The sequence below is a fragment of the Seriola lalandi genome, unplaced genomic scaffold (genome assembly GCF_002814215.2).
Source record: "Seriola lalandi dorsalis isolate HSWRI2012SDOR001 ecotype SW California unplaced genomic scaffold, Sedor1 jcf7180002054748, whole genome shotgun sequence".
NCBI classification, from domain to species: domain Eukaryota; kingdom Metazoa; phylum Chordata; class Actinopteri; order Carangiformes; family Carangidae; genus Seriola; species Seriola lalandi.
The window spans coordinates 2,808,871-2,831,215 of NW_019525301.1; the positions used below are offsets into that span (position 1 = coordinate 2,808,871).

General features: G+C 43.5%; 1 protein-coding gene and 1 long non-coding RNA gene across 7 annotated transcripts in view; both read right to left on the minus strand.

Moving 5' to 3' along the window:
• The window catches only part of iqsec1b (IQ motif and Sec7 domain ArfGEF 1b), a 204,842-nt gene that overhangs the window by 26,253 nt on the left and 156,244 nt on the right, over positions 1-22,345 (minus strand). The window contains exon 1 of one of the 6 annotated variants that reach the window (XM_087178923.1): positions 3,712-3,947. The exons of the other annotated variants lie outside the window; for them this stretch is intronic. Coding sequence (XP_087035049.1) covers positions 3,712-3,776 — 65 coding nt within the window. The 5' untranslated portion in view covers positions 3,777-3,947. Of the gene's footprint in view, positions 1-3,711; positions 3,948-22,345 lie in introns of those variants that run through there. 6 annotated transcript variants of the gene reach the window in all.
• On the minus strand, positions 12,012-13,506 carry LOC111668565 (uncharacterized). The gene is made up of 2 exons (XR_002761738.2): positions 12,794-13,506; positions 12,012-12,562 (listed from the first exon to the last, which is right to left on the minus strand). It is a non-coding gene; the product is annotated as an uncharacterized LOC111668565 (long non-coding RNA).

Sequence of the window (22,345 nt, forward strand, 5' to 3'; positions counted from 1 at the left end):
TTTGGAAGTTTCGTTTTGACTTCCAGCCACGTCACAGCGAGGTAGGCTGAGGGTGTCATGGCAAAACAGCTCTCATAAAATGTCCCCTCTCTCCAAACTGGACACTCAATGCTCATTACAAAAGCTCTTCCTGCATCTTCATGTATCCTCAACACATTTTTAATCCTAAAAGGAACAATTCTAATCAGACAGAGTCCTGTAATTAGACTGGAGGGTGGGCTGCAGTGTCTGCTTCAGCAGCGGATGTCTAATTGGAAATATCCATTTGTTTAGATGGAGGAGAGGCTTATCACTCAGCGCCAAGCCTCTAGCAACGCAGACCTAAAGTATGATAGCACTTCAGGCATGTTTATGTCCTCGCGCAGCTGGTTGTGTTCAACTGAACAAGATGTTCTGCTCTTAGTTGCACTAAAAAGAAGCAAAAAAAAAAAAAGAAAATTCAAACAATAAGGACAAACAGCCTCGTCAAAGCAGGGACGGGCGGTGGAGGACGACCATTCACTGCAAAATATAGATGCTTTAAATTTCGATATGTATGGTCCCACTCTACTTCTTGAGGAACAGAGGTGTGAGTCACTCCAGCAGTCAAAGCGTTACTGATCCAATTCCCTTAGAAAGCACAGGGGAAGAGAAAGAGAGAGAGACAGAGAGAGAGAGAGAGAGAGAGACAGAGAGAGAGAGAGAGAGATGACTTTGGTCAGGCCCGCTGACTAACCGAGAGACTTCTGCCGTCTGTGCCAAGAATTCATCCAGCCTCATTAAAATTAATATGCTTCACCTCCAAAAAAAAAAAATCCCATTTCAAATCAGAGGCAAAATGGATAAAAGGGCAGAGGAGGAAGAATGAAAGGCTGCGGTTGTGAGAATATGTCAAGACAGAGGGAACCTCATTCTCTACCAGCGGAGAGTCGTCCTCAGATGGAGAGAAAATTGGGCTAACATCCATTGATGTAATGAAATGTCATCATAATAATAGAAGAGAAAAGGTTTGTGTTTTATCTTGACACAGTACCACAGCCGTGCACTACAAAGCCTCCCATTCAAGTCTGATGTGCAGACAGAAAACAACCTAAACTGCCAACCAGGAACTCGCATACAAGCATATACCACACACTACACGACTGCCTTCTAACAAACACAATTAGTGTCAGAAAGGTTTGTTTTAGGGATCCGCCTTTTATCTCAGTTACAGATCTAAGATAAAATATCTTGGAAACAATTTCCACTTGCAGTTTTTTCTCAGGGTTTTCAAGGCAATGATGCGTAATACAAGAAAGATAATGGCTGCAACTCATTTGGCACTCGTTGAACTTAGCCACTTGTAGCATTAGGGTGAGAAGTTTATATAGAAGCACTCCCATTTCAGCAGTTTAACTGACTCTGAATTGACTGCAGTGGTGAAGTACTTCCCATCCTGGCTAATTAAGATCCTGTAGATTGAGTCTGAATTACATTCTGGTTGTGGTTACAGTCACTGCAAGATAATTATCTCCTCCCGCAGAGACGAATGTAAATCTATATTTGAGGGACTGATATTTATGTCTAAATTCTATGTGTGTGTGCATGTACATAAGGTATTTTCTGAAGAGAATAAAACACAAAGAATAATCTATTCTGTGCTTAATAAATGTATTAAGCGTATTCGCTACTAACCATTAAGTGGATAATAATAACCTTTCTCAGACTCACAGATTCTTGCTCACATTGCCTCTCTTTCTTTCTTAACATCTCTGATTTGTGTGCTTTTAAGTTTCATAAACAGTCGCATGTCACACATGTAAAAACATGTACTAACACCGCTGGGGCTGTAGAGAGACAATGTGGAGACAGGAAAGACTGTGATTGGTCAGTGTGGGCTGCTTCCTCTGTTTCTGATGCCGGCGGAGACAGTTGATGATGAAGACAACATGGAGGAATCTCAATAAAAGCATCAGTGGTCTGCTCATTTTCAGTAACACACATTAAGCAAAGGCATCTCCACTTTGATCGCCACTTGAATGAATGACCGCAAACACAGAAACAGCATGCAGCAGTCTCTTATTCTGCAGTGATACACGGTGCGTAGTAATGCCAGCTACACACTGTCAGTATACGTGCAGCCCACTGTTGCTCTATACTACAGTGTGAAGTGAAACAGTTACTGCGGGGGAATATAATTAAAGCAGGACGGGATCATGTAAGACACATCTGTTTGGCGCTGCTGTGGTGCCACTGATGGGTGAAATGACACAATAAATTACAAAACAAAACCTACACTATAGGTATCTGCGATGGGTCTCCAATTAATGCCTGAAGTTTGTCTTCACACTCCTCAGCCTGACGGAGTGTTACTGTTTCCGCTAATTGGATAAACGGGGGTCGGTTATTTTTTGATTTTAACTACACCAGGCAAGTGTGTAAGCACTGGGAGACAGACTGCTGGAGACATATTCAAAAAACAAACGGAGGTATCCTGATTTCTTTATTATAGATCGAGCTGCAGAAACTGTGGATCTCTTCTGCTATCTCGACTCAACAGTGTTTTCTGCTCGACCCTCCCCCTGTGTGATGAACAACCACTTCTTTCAAACTCCTCAACCCTTGTCTCAGATTCACAAGACTCCTCCGGAGCCACAGAAGAGATTATACGACTGTTTTCACAAGAATAAACTCCGCGAGACGAGTAAATTCACTTTGACTTGTAAATTCGGAGAAGTGCCCTCTAAAATTGTAACCCCTCCCTGCTATAATGAGGCGACCGTCAAACAAATGTGGTTTTAAAAACTTAAAAAACACTGGTACCAGCGAGTTTTTATAACAATTACACCCACGTTAAAGGGCGTGCACCTCACCTTCACTCATGTTAGATTACAGACACCTACTTAATTCAAAAACCCACAAAGTACCGCAGTGTCCCATGACAGTGCATAAATTGCTGGCTGATAGAATTTTAATGATGTGTTTGTAGAGGAAGGTGGGGGTGGTGGAGCCAGCGGAGGGGGCAGGTGATGCGAGGACAGCTCCGGTGTCAACACCTCCTCTGGAGATGCCCTCCTCGTGCCGCTGAGTGGCTCTCCAAGCGGAGCTTCTTCTCACTGTGTCACTCCGCGGTGATGAATTAATTACTCCGACATGCCACTCACACACACACACACACACTCATTCACGCACGCACACGCAGCCTGCTTCGTTTGGTTGTCCTCGCTGCGCTGTGTATTCACGCTGACTGTTTGGCATGTTTTTTTCACAAGTGAGTAACTCTTAGAATCAGCCTAAGCAGATTAAAGACGAGTTAGAAGACACTGGATGAACAACTGAAATACAACTCAGCTGTGTTCACTTCCTTGGCACACAGCAGGAAAAATCAACTACTGGCTCATCAGTGAAGCACCACCCTTTGCTGCATCACTAATGAAGCGCACTTTATTTACACAAAGTGTGCTCTTTGTGAATGTCATCAGCAGCTCTGTACCCTGGCAATAAATCTGCTGCATTAAAGGCAATTTACCCAATAAGGAGAAACAGCAGTTTTTCTTGGACATTAGTAAATGCTTTCTCAATTGATCTCAGCAGAGCCTGAATAAAGGAGCGGACATTAGTGAAATGTACAATCTGCTTCACGAGACTAATCTGGAGCCAAATCAGTAAGTAAGTGCTTATCAAGCAACTATTAAAAGTATCGACTTCTGCACACAGCACCAGCACGCACACACACTCAAAAGTTGAGCTTACCAGCTGTCTGATTCCAGCTCCAGTAAGGACTGAGTCCTGTCAGAGGCGCACTGCAGACACCACATGTTGCCCTCTGAGCCCCTACGCCAGACCTACATCGCCACCCCGATCTCCGTTACTCCATCCCTGGGCTAAAATGAAGCTTTCATAACCACACGGCTCGGACACCTCTATCACTCTAGTCGTCTTTCATCCTCGCAAGGAGGGGCGTTCTCAGGAAGAGGGAGGGAATTCCTGCATAGGAAACTGGGTCGTATAGCAGCAGGAGTACTGGTGTCCCACAGATCAAGAGGGTCTTAAACAGGAAGGGGCAACAAGTAAGAAGTAAAAATGGGAGAGAGAGAGGGAGAGAGAGAGCTCTGGTGGCTTTATTAATAGTAAGAGGCAAGGATGAGGCCAGGGGAAACCCCTGGATATACCATTTTAGCTGTGGTGACTGAGGAGGTGTGGCGGCAGTAATGTGAGCTTTACATCCGTACAACTGTCTTCAGATGTCAAGCCTCCGCTTCATATGGAAGACATACACAGTCTCCACTTTACAACTGCTGATCAAAGTCTTAAAGCCAGTGATTAAAGCGATGCCATCACGACCACGGTCCTGTCACAGACGACGCAGAACAAGCAACAGCTGTGTGGCCAGTTGACCCACGCTAAGCTATCCTTTAAACAAACATGCAAGTTAATAGGGAATGTTTGACTCACATCTCCTCCCATCTCTATGATGATGTTTTGGGTGATTCCATAACCCCAACAACCCACACACACACACACACACACACACACACACACACACACTCCTATTCCCCTGCTACAGCCCACAATGTGAAGTGATGAGGAGGCCTATCCATTCCCGCTTAATGACATCATTATCCAAACAACGGGCGTGTATCAAGTGGACCGAAGATGTTATCGGCCAAGGCAACCATGCAGTGTGAAGCAGTATGATAACAGAGCTAATAGGTTTAGTTTGGGCAGAGATACGCCGCGACTGTAAGGCCATCAAGATGTCGGATTCTGCACTGTAGCCTTCAGTGAAGCTCAGACATTTACAGAACATACGAGCCTCGAGAAAACAAAATTCTTAATGACCCTATATAATGTGGAAAAATAATCCTAATTACAGTACACAATAAGAAAGAGGGGACAGGGAGTTGGTGCAGAATGCCTCTCTAATGGGCCGTTACAGATCTTAATAAACAGGAATAAAATGTCTCCCATATGGTGAAGGTTCATGTAAAGTGCATGAAGTAAAAAACATTTTTAAAAACAAACTATAAAATGTGGATAAAAATTCAGTGAGCCTCAGCTGTGGAGGTGCAGCTCTGTAGTCCCAGAAAATGTGATCCTGCATGGTTATAAGTCTTAGATCAAATCTGAGTTTATATTAAAGTAGACCCTAATTTAAACACCTAGACCAACACTATCTAAGCCAGTTGTCTCCTTTAGCATTAACCACGGCCGTGAAGCCCAACGTAAAGCTGCAGCAGTTAACACCCACTTACATGTGTTTGAGTGCGGAGAGGGACAGTTTGAGGCAGCTGCCTTTGATCAGACCTTGGGTTATTTTTGTCCTCCTCATCTTTATCTTGACAGTGAATAGCCAGACTGTACAGACAGTAGTTGGGAGAGATGTGAGGTATTTTTACCTCACGGATGAGACTGAATCTGTGCCAAATGCCCAACGGAGGTGGGACTCTCGTCAACAAGCCACGGCTTTGTGACAAACTCAAAGTTTTACGGACTGCACTGTTAGGCTGATAAACTTCACGTTGTGATATATTGGTGCCACCAAAATGGCAAAGAAAGGCAGCCAATGGAAAACCGAGCTGTAATAAGAGTAGTAGTAGTAAATAGTCATTGTATCGTTACTGTTACCTCATTAATATCAGTGTTAAGAACATGGTATGTTTATACAGACAGAATGAGCCGATTGTAAGTTGTAGTAACGTTTCCAGAAGTGTACCAGTACACAGTGGTTTACATTTAAAGAATTATAATGATAATTCGCTTTTTTGTATCAGACTGACTCCACTCTCATGTGTGTGTGTGTTCAGCATGGAGCTGGAGCCGGGGGAAGCTGCTCTGTTCAAAGTTCAAAAATACACCAATAGCGATCATTAGTGAGCAAAAGCTTAGTAAGTAAGATGTATCTGGTTCGGTTAATCTGTACAAAGAGCATAAACAAGAATGTGTGGTTTTTAGGAGGATTAGCTCTTGATGAACAACAGTTTCTCCATCTGCCTCGTACTTCTGTTGAGTGTTTCTGCTGGTTCCCTGGCGACCGTACACGCCCACAGCAAGACTCACAACTAAAATGTCAAACTGCTGTATAGAGCAGAGGTTGTCACGTGGACCCCCATGCCTCGTCAGATAAGAGAACTCCTTCACAGACACCGCCAGTCAGCCATTAATCTACTACTGAACTATTTCAACTCACTTCATCCATTACTGTTAGCAAACTATTTTAATTTCTCCAGTTTTCACATACTCTAAAGATTTGGTGTTAAGTTGTTACAGATGACTTCATGTGGGTTTATATATTTTTTATGGACTGCAGAAGCACCCGCTGGGTAGAGGCACCCCTCGGTTGAGAATCACCGGTGTAGATTATAGAAGTTGTTTATGGTTTTTCAGATTTATAGATTTAAATTCAGAGGCTATTCCACCTCTGCTGACTATGCTGCTGGTTCTCAAACACACCACTTTTCATCAGGTTTCCCTCGTGACCTTTGAGGTGCGTGTGCGGAATGACAACACCTGAAGAAACCTGACTGGACTGTGCACATGACAGGAATAACTGAAATATACTCGAGTCATATATTCTAGTATTATGACCTTAATGCAGGGAAGATAGTTGAGGCGGTGGTGACAATCTCTGTTTGCTTCTTTGCAGCAGATGGCTCTTTTAAGGGTTTGTATTGCAGACACACCTGCCACACTCTGTCTAGACTTCCAAAGTGGAAACAACAGGATCCTTCGTCCTAGTGTTAACCTCTACATCAGCTCCTGCTCCTCAGCAGGCCAGACGAGAGGTGTCACAGATCTGCTCTGTAACTATATGTACCATTAAAGACCCTAATCTCCTTCCACACTCCCTTTTACTCCATCTGCAATGTCCAAATCGCTTCTCTTCCTTCAACATTCAGGCTGCAACACGCCACTCCCACGGCGGTGATGAATTTCACATATTGCATGAGACTGATTCTCATCCAGCAGGGACGAAAATAGAGCCAGTGACAGACACTGCATTTTCTGCTCTGCTTGGTAAGTAAATTGACCGGTTTGTGTGAGCGCACTGGCTGGAGACAAATGTGTCTGCACGTCCACCTCCCCAGATGCTGCGGTCTGCAACCCAAAACAGCAGCAGCAGCGCTGATGAGAAACACGAGGAGCTCTGCTGAGATTCACCACGCAGAAGGAACAGGGAGCTCTAAAAAAAAAATATATGCAGTTACATGGCATCAAATCATTTATATGCTATTCATATAGCATTTTAAAAGCCCCGCCCCCCACCCCAGCATCCACCTGAAGAAGAGCAACTGCGATATTGTGCAGCCAAAACAAAGCATGGGGACATTCCACAACTTCAGTTGGAATGATTGTTTTTACATTTTAATTTTAATTTTCAGTGATAAAAACGATGATGATGGGACTTTTGTTGGGGTTTGAACCAAACAAACATGTTCCTTTAGGTCTGAAGGAGATGATTTGTAGGCGTGGGCGTCTCTGTAGCAACACAATGCTCCATTTATGTTGTGACACATTTTACCTTGATAATAAAAATTGTAGCTCCTGCGATATGGATATTGCACTTGGCCATATTGCGATTTCAATAATATGTGCAGCCTTAATTATATTATATTGTTTTAATATAGTAAACACTAAACAATGTCCTCTATTATACAGCAGTTATACTGAAGTTCTAATCGAACATTGTGAAATGCATGGATGGACCCATTTTGTCTTCTACATTACATCCAGAAAATACATGCATCGTTTTCTCAGAATCCACAAGTTGTGAATGTCCCATGAACATGCAAATTTAAATCCTGCATAAACAATGCTAACAGCTGCAGTATATAGAGAGGCATTCATTGGCTCACAGCTGAAAGTAAAAGTGACATAATGTGAAAAATGAAATCTGAAAGTGGGTTGGACATCATGAAGATAATAATCCAATAAATTCATCCAAAAATCAAACGATAATCGACAAATGAAAAAAAATGAATGGGCTTACCATCACAGCCTTGTCTGCTACAAAACACATTTACATAAGACGAATTTGTAACAGCAAATATGCTGTGACAGAAATATAATGCCATCTAAATTACGATTTTTACAATGTATCTGCAAAACTTTCTCTGACAACATATTTCCTTTGTGTTCCCTACAACATCTGCCTGATATAACCAAGACCCACCTTATTCCCTAATGTTAACAAACGTCTTTTAGCAAGCTAAGGCTAACCGCACACAGTAGGATACAGGATGCAAACACTTTATGGACTGAAAAAACAAAACCTTGTTTGTGAATCTAATCCAGACAGCAATTATGTTTCCAGGGTTGAGTGTGTTTGTTGTAGCTTGAAATACGAGATTGTATTTGACCTGATTCCTTTTACAATCAACTCCACCTTAATTAAGAGCCAGAACTACATCTACACAAACAAGCATGCAATTAAACAACAATTTAGAGCCAGTAACAGAGTCATAAATGCTGTTTTCCATTACTCTACACCATCTTGGACTGAAGACTGTGTGCAGGGGCACACCAGCAACATGCCAGTACATTTATAACTATCTTCTGAGTAAGCATCATATCCTGTTTACAGACACTGGGGAATAAACTCATCTTGACATTACCATGAAGATCTAGACAGCCACTGCCCTCATGCTCTGGCCAGGCTCCATCTGCTTCACCCACATCCCAAATGAGTGTGGCCCGGGCCTGGCCCAGCAGGCGGACTGTGTCTCTGCTGTCCACTGTAAAGCTGTTCACTTCAACCCTGTAATCCCCAGAACCCACCCACATGTGGCCCTCAGAGGGAGGTGGTGTCCCTGCCGTCTCAGCCTCAAGCCTCTCCACCCAGAGAGACTGAGAGAGCGGAGGAGAGAGGCGTGCATTGGGCTTGTGCACCCATCATACATCATGCATTTTATCAAGTCAACAAGCTGCACAGTCAGGAGCTGGCACGTGAAAACACAGTTGATGTTTTGTTGATGACCATATGGCCCTGAATCTGTCTAATGTTTATGCTCTGCTGTGGTAGTCGCTCTGACCAGGGTGCAGCATTCAGCTTATCTCTGCTAATCCTCCAACCGTAACTCTGCCTCCACCCTGTTCCTGAGCCGCCCATAAGCTGTAGTGCCGAACCGACACCATTAACCCGCAGCATTGTTGTGAGCAGCGGATACCGAGCTGTCTCAGGCAGAGGCTGAGGTGGGTTTAAAGGATAGTTCCAGTTTATAACAACCTGGGTCTTATTTCTGTAGTGTTGGCCATCATTTCTATCGGGTATAATGACACTCGCTAAAGTGGGTAAAGTAAATCTGGGAACTTGGTGAGATCACGAAAACAAAGTCTGACAGGATAGGAAACACGAGCCGTCAGAGGGTAAGAAGTTAGTCGGTAATAATCCCTACTTACACAGGAAAACGATACGAGGGAAAGTACGTTGGTCAAAGTTCAACCCGTCTGAGTACAGGGTGTCCACAGGGTTCACCGACACCTGCTTATACCACAAAGAACGCTAATTTTAGACCCATTTCATAAGTATATGTAAGCCTAAGTACATAAGGTAAACCAGTAGAAATGACCTAGAATTATTTACTACTTCTCTCTTTAAGTTTTGTCAATACTTCCCAAAAGTTTATAACAATAATTCCTAATAATATAATTAATTTAACCAACAAACAATAATCAACTTAAATGCCAGATGTGAATTTGAGATTAAAGTACTTTAAGAGGCAAGTTATATATAATGTTACAAAAATGTATAGTAAACTCAGCTCAGCAAACTTATTCTTATTGTCTCTCCTGAGTGGAATTTGCTGATTTACAATCCTGCCTGCAACCCTGGTTAGACATTTTGACCTCATCATCTTTAATAGAGTACTTTGACATTTTGAGAAATACACCTATTTGATTTGGTGTATGAAGAGTTAGATGAAAATCTCTGTGTGTTAAATATGTGGTCAGAGCCAGGTGATAGTTAGTTTAGCTTAGCAACATGACATCAAACAAAAGGCAAGAGCTAGCCTGGCTCTGTCCAAATAAACCAGCGCCTCCAAAGGTGACATTTCTTGACCGAGCTGAGTGACTTCTTAGTGTCTTGCCATCACTATGGGGTTGCCAGGCAACCAGCAGAGACTACAGTAAATTACTGCACCCAGCCAAGAAATAGTACAGCACATAACCCCCTGTAAAACCACAACTTTGGCCTTTAACCTTTGTAAACTTTTGCTTTTGTACAGATTAAACAAACAAGTCAACATGTTACTGCGGTACCTTTGTAAAGGAAATTCAAGATTTCAATAACGCCTTCAATGATTTTCTTTTTACGTATTGGTTCAAAGTAAGTTTTGCTAACCCATGGGTTAGTTTCAAACTTGTCTAATCATCTCATTGTCATATTTCTTTGACCCATGTCTGACTCAGCAATGTCGCTACAGTCCCAGATCTCAGCAATTAACCTGTTGAGTCCAGTGTTATTACTACTCATGGGAATGGTGGCAAAAACGACTAAAATAAGAAACTAGATTTATCCTTGAAGTAATCCATCAGATTTAATCTCAGCTAGACAAAATAAGATACACCTCCACCTCTGACTCAATTCCCTGGCATACAGTAAATCCTTGTCTCGTAGTGTTCCACAGCAGGGTTAAGTTGCTATCGTCAACTCCCATCTTCAGTGTTTGTTATTGTCGGGTCTGAACGCTGTACAGACAGTCCCAGTGAACCCTGATGCTATCTGGTGATTCCAGACAGGAAGTGTGACACTGCATCATCAGCTGGCACAGGAAGTTCAGCTAACTGAGATTCTGTCCATAGAAACCTCACTAGCAATCAGATTTCAGCATGCCAAGTGATACTAGATAACATGCAGCGAAGCAGACAACTCATCACCTGTCATGTACACACGCAACATGCCTTTCCCTCACACAGGAGACGCAACAGATCCTGACATGTTTAGTTTGCACTGAAAACACATGAGAGCCTTGCAGTGACGTAGACCTGAGGTGCGTCCGGACGAGCTGCTTCATCAGTATTCATAAACACTTTGCTATTCCGGGAAGAGCGGCCGAGCTGAGCGTGCACAGACTGTGTCTGAGAATGGCTGGACACCTGCTATGTTTGAAGGAGGAGAAGACAAAACATGAAAGCTTAGAGGGGGATGTAAAAGATGAGGCAAGTTAAACTCAAAAGGGGACAGGTCTCTGCACCACGCTGGTGAAGGTTTTGCAGGTTTTGTCCATCCTGTTTGTCCTTTTCTGTCCTTTGACTCCACTGAACTCTCCAGGCACAAGAGGCTGCCGTGAATCAAATTTCAACATCTGCTTCTTCATACCAATAAAACCCTGGAATCCTAACAACAACAAAGTATTCTTGGAAGCAGAGGGAATGTTGAATTTTCACAGCTGGCTCACTGTGGTCATTTGTTGCCACTTGGTTTTGCCCATATGACCCACATTAATGGGGCGAACACTCAAATTTAAATGTTCTGAGTTTCTGAAATCCAGATCAAAGAGTCTTGCTGTAATTGCTCCCAAGTTTTTGCCTGACACCCAGGCACGGTCTCTGAGCTGCTGACTTTAATGGTTATTTGCATTAGTGAAGTTTGTTGGGCAGAAAATGTGCATCTTTTGCACATTTGCAGGAGTTCATAAAAGTGGTTTGAGGTTTTAATGGGATTTTTTTATATTTCTTTTATTGAGGCTCCAAGGTTGTGGAGCTGCAATTAGCAGCTACACAAATACCTTGGATCTGACTCGATAGGTTGTTTGTGTCTGTGTTTGGTCTGTCGTCAGCTCTGTATATTAAGTTGTTTTTTCTTGGCACCAAGTGGATCAAACTGGTTGCGTAAAAAGCGATTTAACTCCAGGTGGTGTGGAGAAGTTTGACGCCAAGTTTTCACTCCCCTAAATGTTCCACACACTTCTGCAGAAACTGTGTCTCTCTGTTCCCACTTTTTTCTTCTTCTGGTAGCTGTTACAGCCTGCACATTCACACTCTCTAGAGATGAAGTTAAATTTCAGATTGCAAAAGTCATGAGGAAAAAAATCACACAACTCTGTACTTAATTCAACGTTACACTGAGGCATTGATGCCATTTATTATGACGACACTACAAGAAGGGTCCAACAATCACCAACAGCCCACCAACTGTACGATAGACTAACCAGGCCAGTGTTCTACAGGGAAAAAGGGAGAAACAGACGAGGGATGAATTATCTGCATAACCCTCAGAGTTCCTCCCAACCTCCTCTTTCTCCCTCTCTCTCCTCTTTACCTCCCTTCCTTGCCCTCCGTTGCTCATCCCTGGCACAGAGTGGGCAGTGCTGCTGCCAAAGTGACTGATGGACAGTACCCTCCGCTGTCCAATCAGAGCTGGACCATCAGGGCAAAATTGTGCAGTCTGAGACCCTAGCTGAGTGGCCTTGACAGACTATAGATCCGCCTGCTGCCCCTGCTGCTTTCAAGGACGTTTTATCCAGACGAAGGAAAGGAATTGGGAGCTCAGGAGGAGCAGCTGTACATCATTTGCTGCGAGGCACAGGACTGAAAACTGAAGGGGGGGGGCGACCATCTATTATCTACCACCAGGGAAGAGCCAAATCCATCTGGCTCAGGCCTAAAAGGATAGTCCCCAAAATGTCACAGACAGGACAGGAAAAGAAATGGCAAAAAGCAAGGTGTTAGGCTAACACAGAAAATGAAATGTCATCCTGTATTACAACATAAGGACAATAGTTTCTCTTCGGAGCCAACACCAGCGGGAAACTGATGAAGTGAAGGATTCTCAGAGTTACAAACAAATCAAGCCACAGAGAGATCGCAGCGAGGATGACAGACATAAACCTACCTTTATAGAACAGATAAAGTAGAGCTGACTCCAGGCCTGTCAGCTAGCTTGACTTAGTGTAACCTGACTGGAGCGGGGAAGTTAAATCTCCACAAAGATGTGCAGGTAACAACAGCGGGACTCCTCTCCTTCACACTGATGGGTTTCCAGTGGAACGTGGATCTGGTTCTGGTTATTGTGGCTAGTAGGCACCACCCAGCCTGGCTCTCCCCCCGCCAGCTCCTGTCCCGTCCCTCTTTCTGTGGTGTTATTACACACACTGAGGCTATTGAAGGACAGGCAGCACCTCTGTCTACACGCCGGCTCTGGGCGCTGTTGATGTTGGCATCTGCAATAAAGGCTGCCTTTCTCTTTCCTGCATGTCCCCCCCTGCCCTCCTGCTGGAGTTTTCACCTCTGCCAAGGAGAGCTGTGAGGCTGAAATGGAAGAAAGGTTGTGTGGATGGCGTTGTGCTGGCTGTGTGTGCCTGCCTGTCATGGGAAGGGAGTGGCAGCCTGGTGTGACACACTTGATTACCCTGGCTGATTGGGGATTATTTTTGGCTTTCCAATGGCACCCTCCTCAACCTGAAACTCTACGCTGTGTTTTCTTCTATAATTATCTCATCCAGTTGTCACATCAGTTTGACTGTCACTCATCTGACACCGAATTGTTCTCTTTTTTTTTATTTACTGGAAAACATGCTATCACATAACCAGCACATGACACCCGGAGCTCCCCTATCTTCCTGTAAATAGACACGCTGGGCGAACTTTAAAAAGGGATGTAGTACAGTATGGGACTCTGAGGTTACAGCATGCGCTATGTTACAACAAAGTGTATTACTTAAAGCTCCGCTAATCAGTTTTTAAAAATATTATTCCTATTTTTTTCTATTAATCAATTAAAGGACTACAGTGTGTGTAATGTAGAGAGTGTTGCTTGTAGCGACAAACCAACAGACTGCAGCCCCCCTTTATCTAGAGGGAGCTTTTAGCTAATCCTTTTGGTTAGCTTTACAGCATATTTACAGGACAGCTTATTTACACCACTTTCTCCAACCAGCAACAGCAGGCAGCGATGTTCAGTGAAAAAAGCTCAGGCCCGGAACAAAAATGTTTGACGGACAAAGTTAGTGACGAGCTAGCAAAGAAAGTCGCATGTATAGCGAATAAAGAGCCAGATATTTGTCTCAGGAGTAAAAAAAAAAAAAAAAAAACGCAATATTTGCACAGACTTCAAATAAATACAAAGGCCGCTTCATGTCTTCTGGATGAGTAAATAAGCAATTATTTGCTAGCGTGTTAGCCATAGAAATGTTGGAATAGGAAATTCTCATTCTCACTGCTGATGCACTCTAAGACTGCCCTGATGCATTATCAGTAAAGAGCTTACAAGACACAATCTACAGACTCATAAAACTAATGCTGTAGCCTGATCACTTCACTCCCATTGAGTGTATTTGCTTATATTTCAAAGAGGGTTCTCTACCATATGTTAAAAGTCAATCTCAATAATTTACCTCACATAAAGGCTTACAAATGGCCGCCTTAAATCGCGTTCTGCGTCATCAAATTGTTGATAAGCCAGTAAACACCACATCTGCATTTCCGATCTAAGCGTATGCTGTCCTGTAGGTCTGTGCAGTATTTGTAATTAGACTAATTGTGAGTCCCATCTGGCAAAACTGTCAATATTAGTCTTTATTAGCCACACAAACAGGTCCCTAGTGCGATTCATGCATACCAACATATACACTGGCAGTCAGAGTAACTGAGACCGAAACATGAGATCTTTTAACCTGCTATTAGTTTGCTAACAGTATGCTGTTCACCATGTTCTGATGATTAGTTCTCCTACAATTAAGACATATCTATTATCTATTATTTATCTAGGCATAGCAGGGGCCAAGCAGGGGCCACCAAAATGCTTACTGTGTATGTTAGTATATCCTTAGCACATGGACTTTGTGGTGAAGAGACCTTCGGTTGACTTTTCTCCTACATATCCGTTTTCTTCCTCTTGAGCACTTCCTCTTCAGATGTGACCTCTGCTAACCTTCTGAACCCACACTTCCTGTCCATGCCTCCAGACAGAGGAGCCCTCTTGCTCCACAATCCTCTGTATGGACAACATGCGTCAGCTTGTTGCACTCATGTCAAGTGTGTCGAGTGTTTGTGCCGTCAAAAGAGATGCCTCTATTAAAGCTCCAAATCATGACAAATCTGGGCAGACAAGGAGGGTGTTGTTCAAACATGCAAGTCATGGTGGTGAAGTACAATACAAAAAAAAAACATTACAGGATGTGAGGTGTGTTGTCTTATCCAAGAAAAGGAAGATATATGATTATGCTTGATTTAACACAGATCCTCAGCACACTGACAGGGTCAGTTTCACTTATGTGGAGGAAGAACACTAAAATTTCAAACAACTTTCAAATCCAGTGAAATATGATGCGGACAGTCAGCAGAAGTTATTTCCCTAAGATAAAAAACACATGGATGTCATGAGGAGAAAGGATTGGTAATTGTTTTTTAAGGATGAGAAGGTGAACAGTACAATATATCAAAAAGAACAGGAAGGAACATTTTGTTACTCCGTCCCAGTCATCATTTCCCAGAAACTACTGTTGAGAGCCTCCACTTCAACCATTTGTCAACAGCGTTTTATTGCGGTGAGTCCCGCATGTGGGACTCGGTGGGACATAGCTTGACAGCGGTAGGTAGAGTGAGGGAAAGCAAGACTTGAGAAGCACTGACAACTACTGCACCCCTGGCTGTTTTTTGAAGATGCCAGTTGGTGTCTCAGTCAGACTCCAAAGGCGAAAATTCTCCCAAGACAATAATGTTTTTCTACAGGAGAACTGCAGGAGTTCCTGTCTCCCGAGGCGATGAATGTGGTGTCTGACTATTCGCCAGCTGAATGGCCTGACAGGGCCTGCCAGTGTTAAAGTAATTGCCAGGTATGAGCACTCCTCCCTACTGTGTCTCCCTTCCCTTCCCTGAGGTTCACTGTGACGGCCTCCTTTGCATGGAAAGAGATTATGACCAGGCTGGAATAAGACTGAACTGAAGCCACTGAAATTTGTCATGCACATGCTGAACTTGAAAACAATTATAGCATAGATATGAAGTTAGATTGGGAGTGGAATTAAATGTCCGTGGTCCTCATGGAGGAGTTCTTGAACGTGACAAGCTTTGGACTTGCAAGCCTGACACTGAGGTTTTGAAATGATCTCTGTCCATTCTAACACGCCTGAAAACAAATATCACATAGCATCACATTAATGTACACTGGGCATGCTCATGCTGGTGTAAACAGGAAGCAGATTGTCTACTCTGCAGGTGGTTAGTTACAAAAAATGCTACAAATGAGGAAAGCAACGGCAGTTGTAGCGTTAAAATGCAGACTCAACAACAGCTGCTAGCAAAGACAATAAGGTCAGGAACACTTGTAATTCCTTTTCCATGTTGCTTTCACCACTGGTAGTCATTACTGATAAGACCCAATCAGGTGGTAAACGTGGGTGTCTATGTCATCGTTTCCTCAGTCTCAGTTTCTGCACGTCCAGACTACAATGCAACCCCGGAGGGTTCAAGCTAAAACGAGGCCAGCAGCGTTTCTGAAAGTTTCTGTTTCAGCGGCTGAAAAACTCTGGACATGTCAGTGTGGAAGTAATCTGAGTTATGACTCCAAGACAGAGCGTGAGTTTTGGCACAAAATGCAGCAGTTAGGCTCTGAAGGTTTGGTTATTGTATTTAGCCTGTTGATAAAGGTACAAGGACCTCTATTAGAACACCAGCATGTACACACAGCACCCCCGGCTCTGGTCTATGCTACACTTTGCATTTCTCTGGTCCACTGGCATCACTCATTCACACATAAATCACTCTCGGATATCTACAATGAGGCCTGAAGTTTTCTTGGAAAGAACTGTGTTTGAAAGATTTGAATTGTCTCTTGACTACATCATCTTCAAAAGGAAATCCATTTACTGCAATTCAATATTTAGAAAAATACTCTTGTAGGAATTTTGGGCCATTACCTGTTTAAACAATGAAGACCTGATTTTTCATCTCCAAGCAAGATATTCACCTCTGGGGGAACAAATACAACAGAGTCTTGGCGCGAATAGAGCTTGTAAATATCTTTCATTGTTGTTTAAGTTGCTGATGTGCCAGTTGGATGGGGATTGATGCAACTTCTATATTCAAGCTCATTTAGTCTTATCTGCAGTTGCAAGCTGGACTGGGCCCAGGGTATTAAACCGACCCATCTGGAGTGCACAGTATAAAACACTCTAACCCCAGTCAGTGTAGGAACTAAATCAGATTCTCATCTTATTGTGAAATGGCAAGAATGAGTCTATAAATGAGCAGCTCTTTGCTCATCATGAAACAGAAACAACTCCAATAGGCCTCTCTGGAATCCAGAGGTGCCTCTCTTCACATTCCAGTGGAAGTGAAGCTGAGCATCTCTGCCTCTGGAAGTGTTTTCCTTCGGTGAGAGCATAGAGAAAGGCCAGCGGCAAAACCACAATCACCACGGGCCATTTGGCTACAAACACAGCGCTGTGCTACAAGAGGAAAAACAAACAACTTGATTTGAATACCATGTGCTGTACACCTCCGATAGGTTACTTTTGGCTACATTGTGGGAGACACCTGAAAAAACACTTGGAAGCACAGGTGATATATCACTGTCCGACAATGAGAAAATACTGTATAACCCGACTCATGTTGAAGGAACAGGCTTCTACCACTTTATGTCTTTATTACTCATGCCAAACTCAAGCCAGGGATGTTGCAATTTAGGGTCAGCACCTTAATGCATGTCCAGCACCAGTTTATTGAAAGGTTGGCTTTCAGCACTTGCCCCTGTAATTCATAAGCACAAACGAACCCGCAAGGTTCAATCTTGAATCAGAGACACAGAACAGTTTATGCACCGCACCACGCTTCATGTGAGTGAACTTTTCCAAAGCACAAACTCAAGTCTCCATTTTCCTTGGCAAGACTAAAGGAAAAGTACACCCACTAAAAAAGCTCCATTCAGGTTATGAGCAGGAAAACACAAAAGCATCCCATCTGAAGACGCCAAACACACTCACAGAAGCAATCGTGTATGTTTTGGTGTTTATATACGTTTTCATATTTTGATAAACACGAACATATGAAACACATCTACATGTGTAATGCTTTTTTTCTATTAAAGCCCTCTCATTCCTCTCAGCAGTAGCACACATTTGCCTGAAGTGCCAACACTTCAGTGAGAGCTGCTAAGCTAGCTAAGAGCAGAAGCCACAAGCCTGCAGGATGTCTTACTCTGAGGTTAAGGATCCTCTCCAGACATGCTTTAAACTCTCCAAAAATCCTCTGCTGTGATTAAAATTTTGCTTCACATAATTTTCACACATAAAAAGCGATAAATATGTAAAACTGAGTCTGAAGCTCATCTCGTCTTACGTCCTCATTGAGAAATTCTGGATCAGGCCTTGTGCCCCGCCCACCACCTGCCTGCTCCAGGTGGACAGGTGAAAGAGCAGAGAGTATCAAGCAAACATCAGAGATACTCAGCCACATGTTTGAGCCTCAGGCAGACCCAGACTCAGGAGTTTCTGAGGAGTGAAATCAGCGACTAGTCAGTTAACTGGTTGTGTTGTTTGTTAGCTTGTAAGTGGCTCTGGCTGACAAGGTTTCAGGTTCAAGTTGACAGGATTGGTTCCTTAGGTTTGTGACGTATGAAACCCTGGCTGTCTGAAACCGTGTTTATGAGACTGTCATTGGTTCACTGCAGTTCAAGGTGGTAAATGCGCTGCCATGGCGTTGACTGATTGTTTTTCTCATGATACGTCTTGTATTATATATAAAAAAAACATATGGACATCGTTAACAAGGTTAAAAACTTGATTTTCATGAGGGTGTCTTTAAAACAATCTTCTTCATAAAGAGATGCAGCACACACTCTCTACAAACCCACATTTCACATGGAGTTGGTGATTTCACCTTATTTCGCTGTTAACTTGCCCCACAATTACAGTGTTAGCCTGATTTCATTCCAACCTCATCTTCAGCCAGAGCCTGTAAAAACATGTAAAATATTCCCTTGTGCCGTGACTTTGCTTTGACTTGCAGCAGCTACATCTCATGACTAACTGCCGCCTTGTTGTAATAGTGAAACTAAAACACTGTGACACACCATCGTTCACAATGTACATCATATCCAGAACACTATGTCTACTGACAGTAATTGTGGTAATAACTGGAAGAGACAGAGCGAGCACCAGCAGAATAATCCCCTGCAGCTTTTCCCTGCCACATGTTACTGTGCCTTATAGCAACCTGTTGACACCAATCCCAGAGAGCCAGTGGGCCAATGCTGGGCATGCATAAACAGCCTGTAATCCGCATTGCACACTGGCTGAACCACGCATCTTATCACTAGGCATGTGAAAGGCAGACAGCTGCGTGTGTGCAGAGGGCAACTGGCCTATTTTGGCTAAATAATCACGTTCACATCTAACATGCTCGGAGAATACAATTCAAACTCAGGAGGATTTTATGGTTTTGTCCACTTTATTTGGTCAGATGCAAAAAATGGTTGTTTTTATACATGGTAAATCTACTTAAAGTATAATTAAAAACGATTCAAATCATTTCAGAAGACTGTGTTGATCAGCACTAACTGTGTGTACTGTGTCCCAGTTCAGGGGCGGCATCCTTCAGAGGCTGCATTTCAAGACCGATTGTATCACAGACTAGACTGTCCCATTTCAAAGGCTCCTTCAAATGCGACCAAGAAATCCGCCCTCTTTTTCTTGGGCAACGAAGGATCCAACATGTGGATTCTTCACGGCTCACCCTATCCCAAGATTCATTGTGTGCCGGTAATGAAAGCACGCAACACTGACAGAGAGCCCGAGGATTATACTTCTATAAGCAAGTATTGGATTTCAGCTCAGTTCAACAGCTAACGGGTCAACTGTTTAAATCAAGGACCTTAAAACCTCAAGTTTTTTGTAAAAAACAAAGTTACGTGTTGTCAAGGTTGCTGGGCGCTACGGTTGTGCTTTGCGACAAAACGGTAAGGGCGGGAACAGCTTGTGACGCTAAGTGAAAAACCTCTGTAGGCCAGACCGTCTCATTTCAGTTCGGCCTTCGCGGTCTACAACGGCTACGAAGGACCACACCTTCGGAGACCACGTCCTCTGATGGATGAGGCCTCTGAATTGGGACACATCGTATAGATCATCTGTGCCTTCAGCTTATTTATCATGACCCCTAGAAACATCTTAGACAACGACAACCTCTGGCATCTATTAATTATGACGAAATCAAAGGACAAAGTCAGGTGATGTTCTACAAAGACAACTCAGTCCATGTTAGGAGGAGGTCAAACACAGGACTTTGACATGGGTACTGTTAATTTCTGGTTCAAATCATGACTACTTTTATCCTAAAAGTATTACTATAATGCATCCTGTGTAGACAATGATGGACTGAAGCTGCCGCTGCTTTTACGACGCAGCCTGTGTAGACATTGTGTAACAGTCTAAAATTGGCAAATCTTTTATTCAAAGGAGCAGGATTTAGTGAGCAAGATTACCAGTCACACCAGACATTCACTGCCAACGTTCAGCACTTGACAATACAGACACATTTTGATTGGTACTCCAAGTATGGAGGTTCCTGTGTCAGCTGTGTCCCACCAGCCGATTGTATTGTATAAACCCCCCCACTCTCTCCAATGATAAGCAATGCCATTTTTGCCAAGAGTAAAACTAGACATGATAAAATGGTGACCGCCGTTCCTCATGCTTACAAAGTTTAGCATGAGGAAACCGACCCCATTCAGTGAGTTCTTCAAACAGATCTGGTATCAAATCCACCTTGGCTGAGCACATGTTAAATAAGATATCACTCTCACAGCCTAATTGCTTATTCTCTGCGTCAAATGAGCCACATCGACTCAAATTTGAAGATACGGAGATACGTCCTGCAGTTTTTAACGACTCAGTGCCAAAGACTTAAATTCTGTTGAACCTGAGCAAACTCCAGTCAGAACCATGAGGCTGGAGAGGAGTTTCCTTGTTGTGATAATGAATGACAGGCCAGCCCTTCCTAATGCCTTTGAAACGCAACGCGAGATGACTCATCAGACGCTTGTCATAGCTTCCTGGCTCCCTCTCGTCTGCTCCGAATACTCCTGAAAACTCCTATGATGGGCCCATGATTTATTTAACACATGCTGATGTATTTTGCATTAAAACAGCCTAAATGCTTCAGTGCACTTCACTGGTGGAAAAAGCTCCTCCAGCCCAGATTTGGATGCATTATCCTCTCTCAACACTTTTTGCATCATCAGTTTTGTTTTGCCGCGGACGGCCTGGGTTGCAGATTCAAAGAAAGCAGGAAATGTTTTAGTAAATGTTGGAGAAGAAAGCAAATTCCTTGAGATATACTGAATCTAAAATCATCAAAAACATAAATTCACTATACTACACATCGATTTTCGGGAGCATAAAACAACAACAGCACAGCTCAGCCCATTTTAATTCATAACCACAGAGGATTTCATCATTGTAGAATTATCTGATACCAAGCAGCTTAATGCTGCATAATCTACCCAACCTGAAAATCCTGCCCCAGAGGATATAAACCAAGGACCGAAAAAACAGATCTGGCCTCAGAGATGGAATTATATCCAGCAAGATCACACAAGTCACACGTAATCCTGTGCCCTGGGCCAGAACCCCAAACTCATTATTGATGAATTAATGTGTGCTTTGCTAAAACCTATTAAACTGTATTAAGATATGCACGATGAGGAGAAATGTTGTAAAGCTGAGAAGTGACTGCATGAGACTGACACTCCATCTAATTTGCAGTAATGGCGAGAATGGCACAGGAGCCCATTCGCTTTGAAAGTTGAAATGTTGTCGAGGTCAGCAGAGAGCAGCCTGATGTAATGAACTATTCCTGGGCCTGCTTAAAGGATCAATAGGGATTCATCACACGCCCGCCCTGTGCTCTGCAAAAGAGCACAAGGAACCAGGATGCAGGAAAAAAAAGAGACAAAAAAAAAACCAACAATCAACCCTCCCCACCTAGTCTGTAAAGCTGCTTGGAGGACACAACAGCCTCTGCATTAAGGGAGAGGAAAGAGAAAGGCATGGGGACGGAGGGGGGAGGAGAGAGAGAAAGGACAACAACAACAGTCAGGCACTGTCTGAGAAGTTGAAACGTCCCTTCAGCCCAAGCTTGCTGCGAGCTGTGGGTGTCCTCCAGCGCAAACATCAGCTGCCATGACATCAGACTATGGGAAGACGGGAGGAGGGAATGGCTGGGGGGTGGGAGGTGGAGGGTGGTGGTGGTGGTGGTGGTGGTGGTGGGGGGGACATGCCAGTGCAGCTGCTGCAGTCATCACTGCCAGCCACCTGCCTAAGCTGAGGGTGTAAACAGAGCATGCAGCCCGCAGCACTCCTCTCTCCTCTCCTCACCTCACACACAGGACACACACACACACACACACACACACACACACACACACGGCAGAAGTGCCTCTAACAGAACC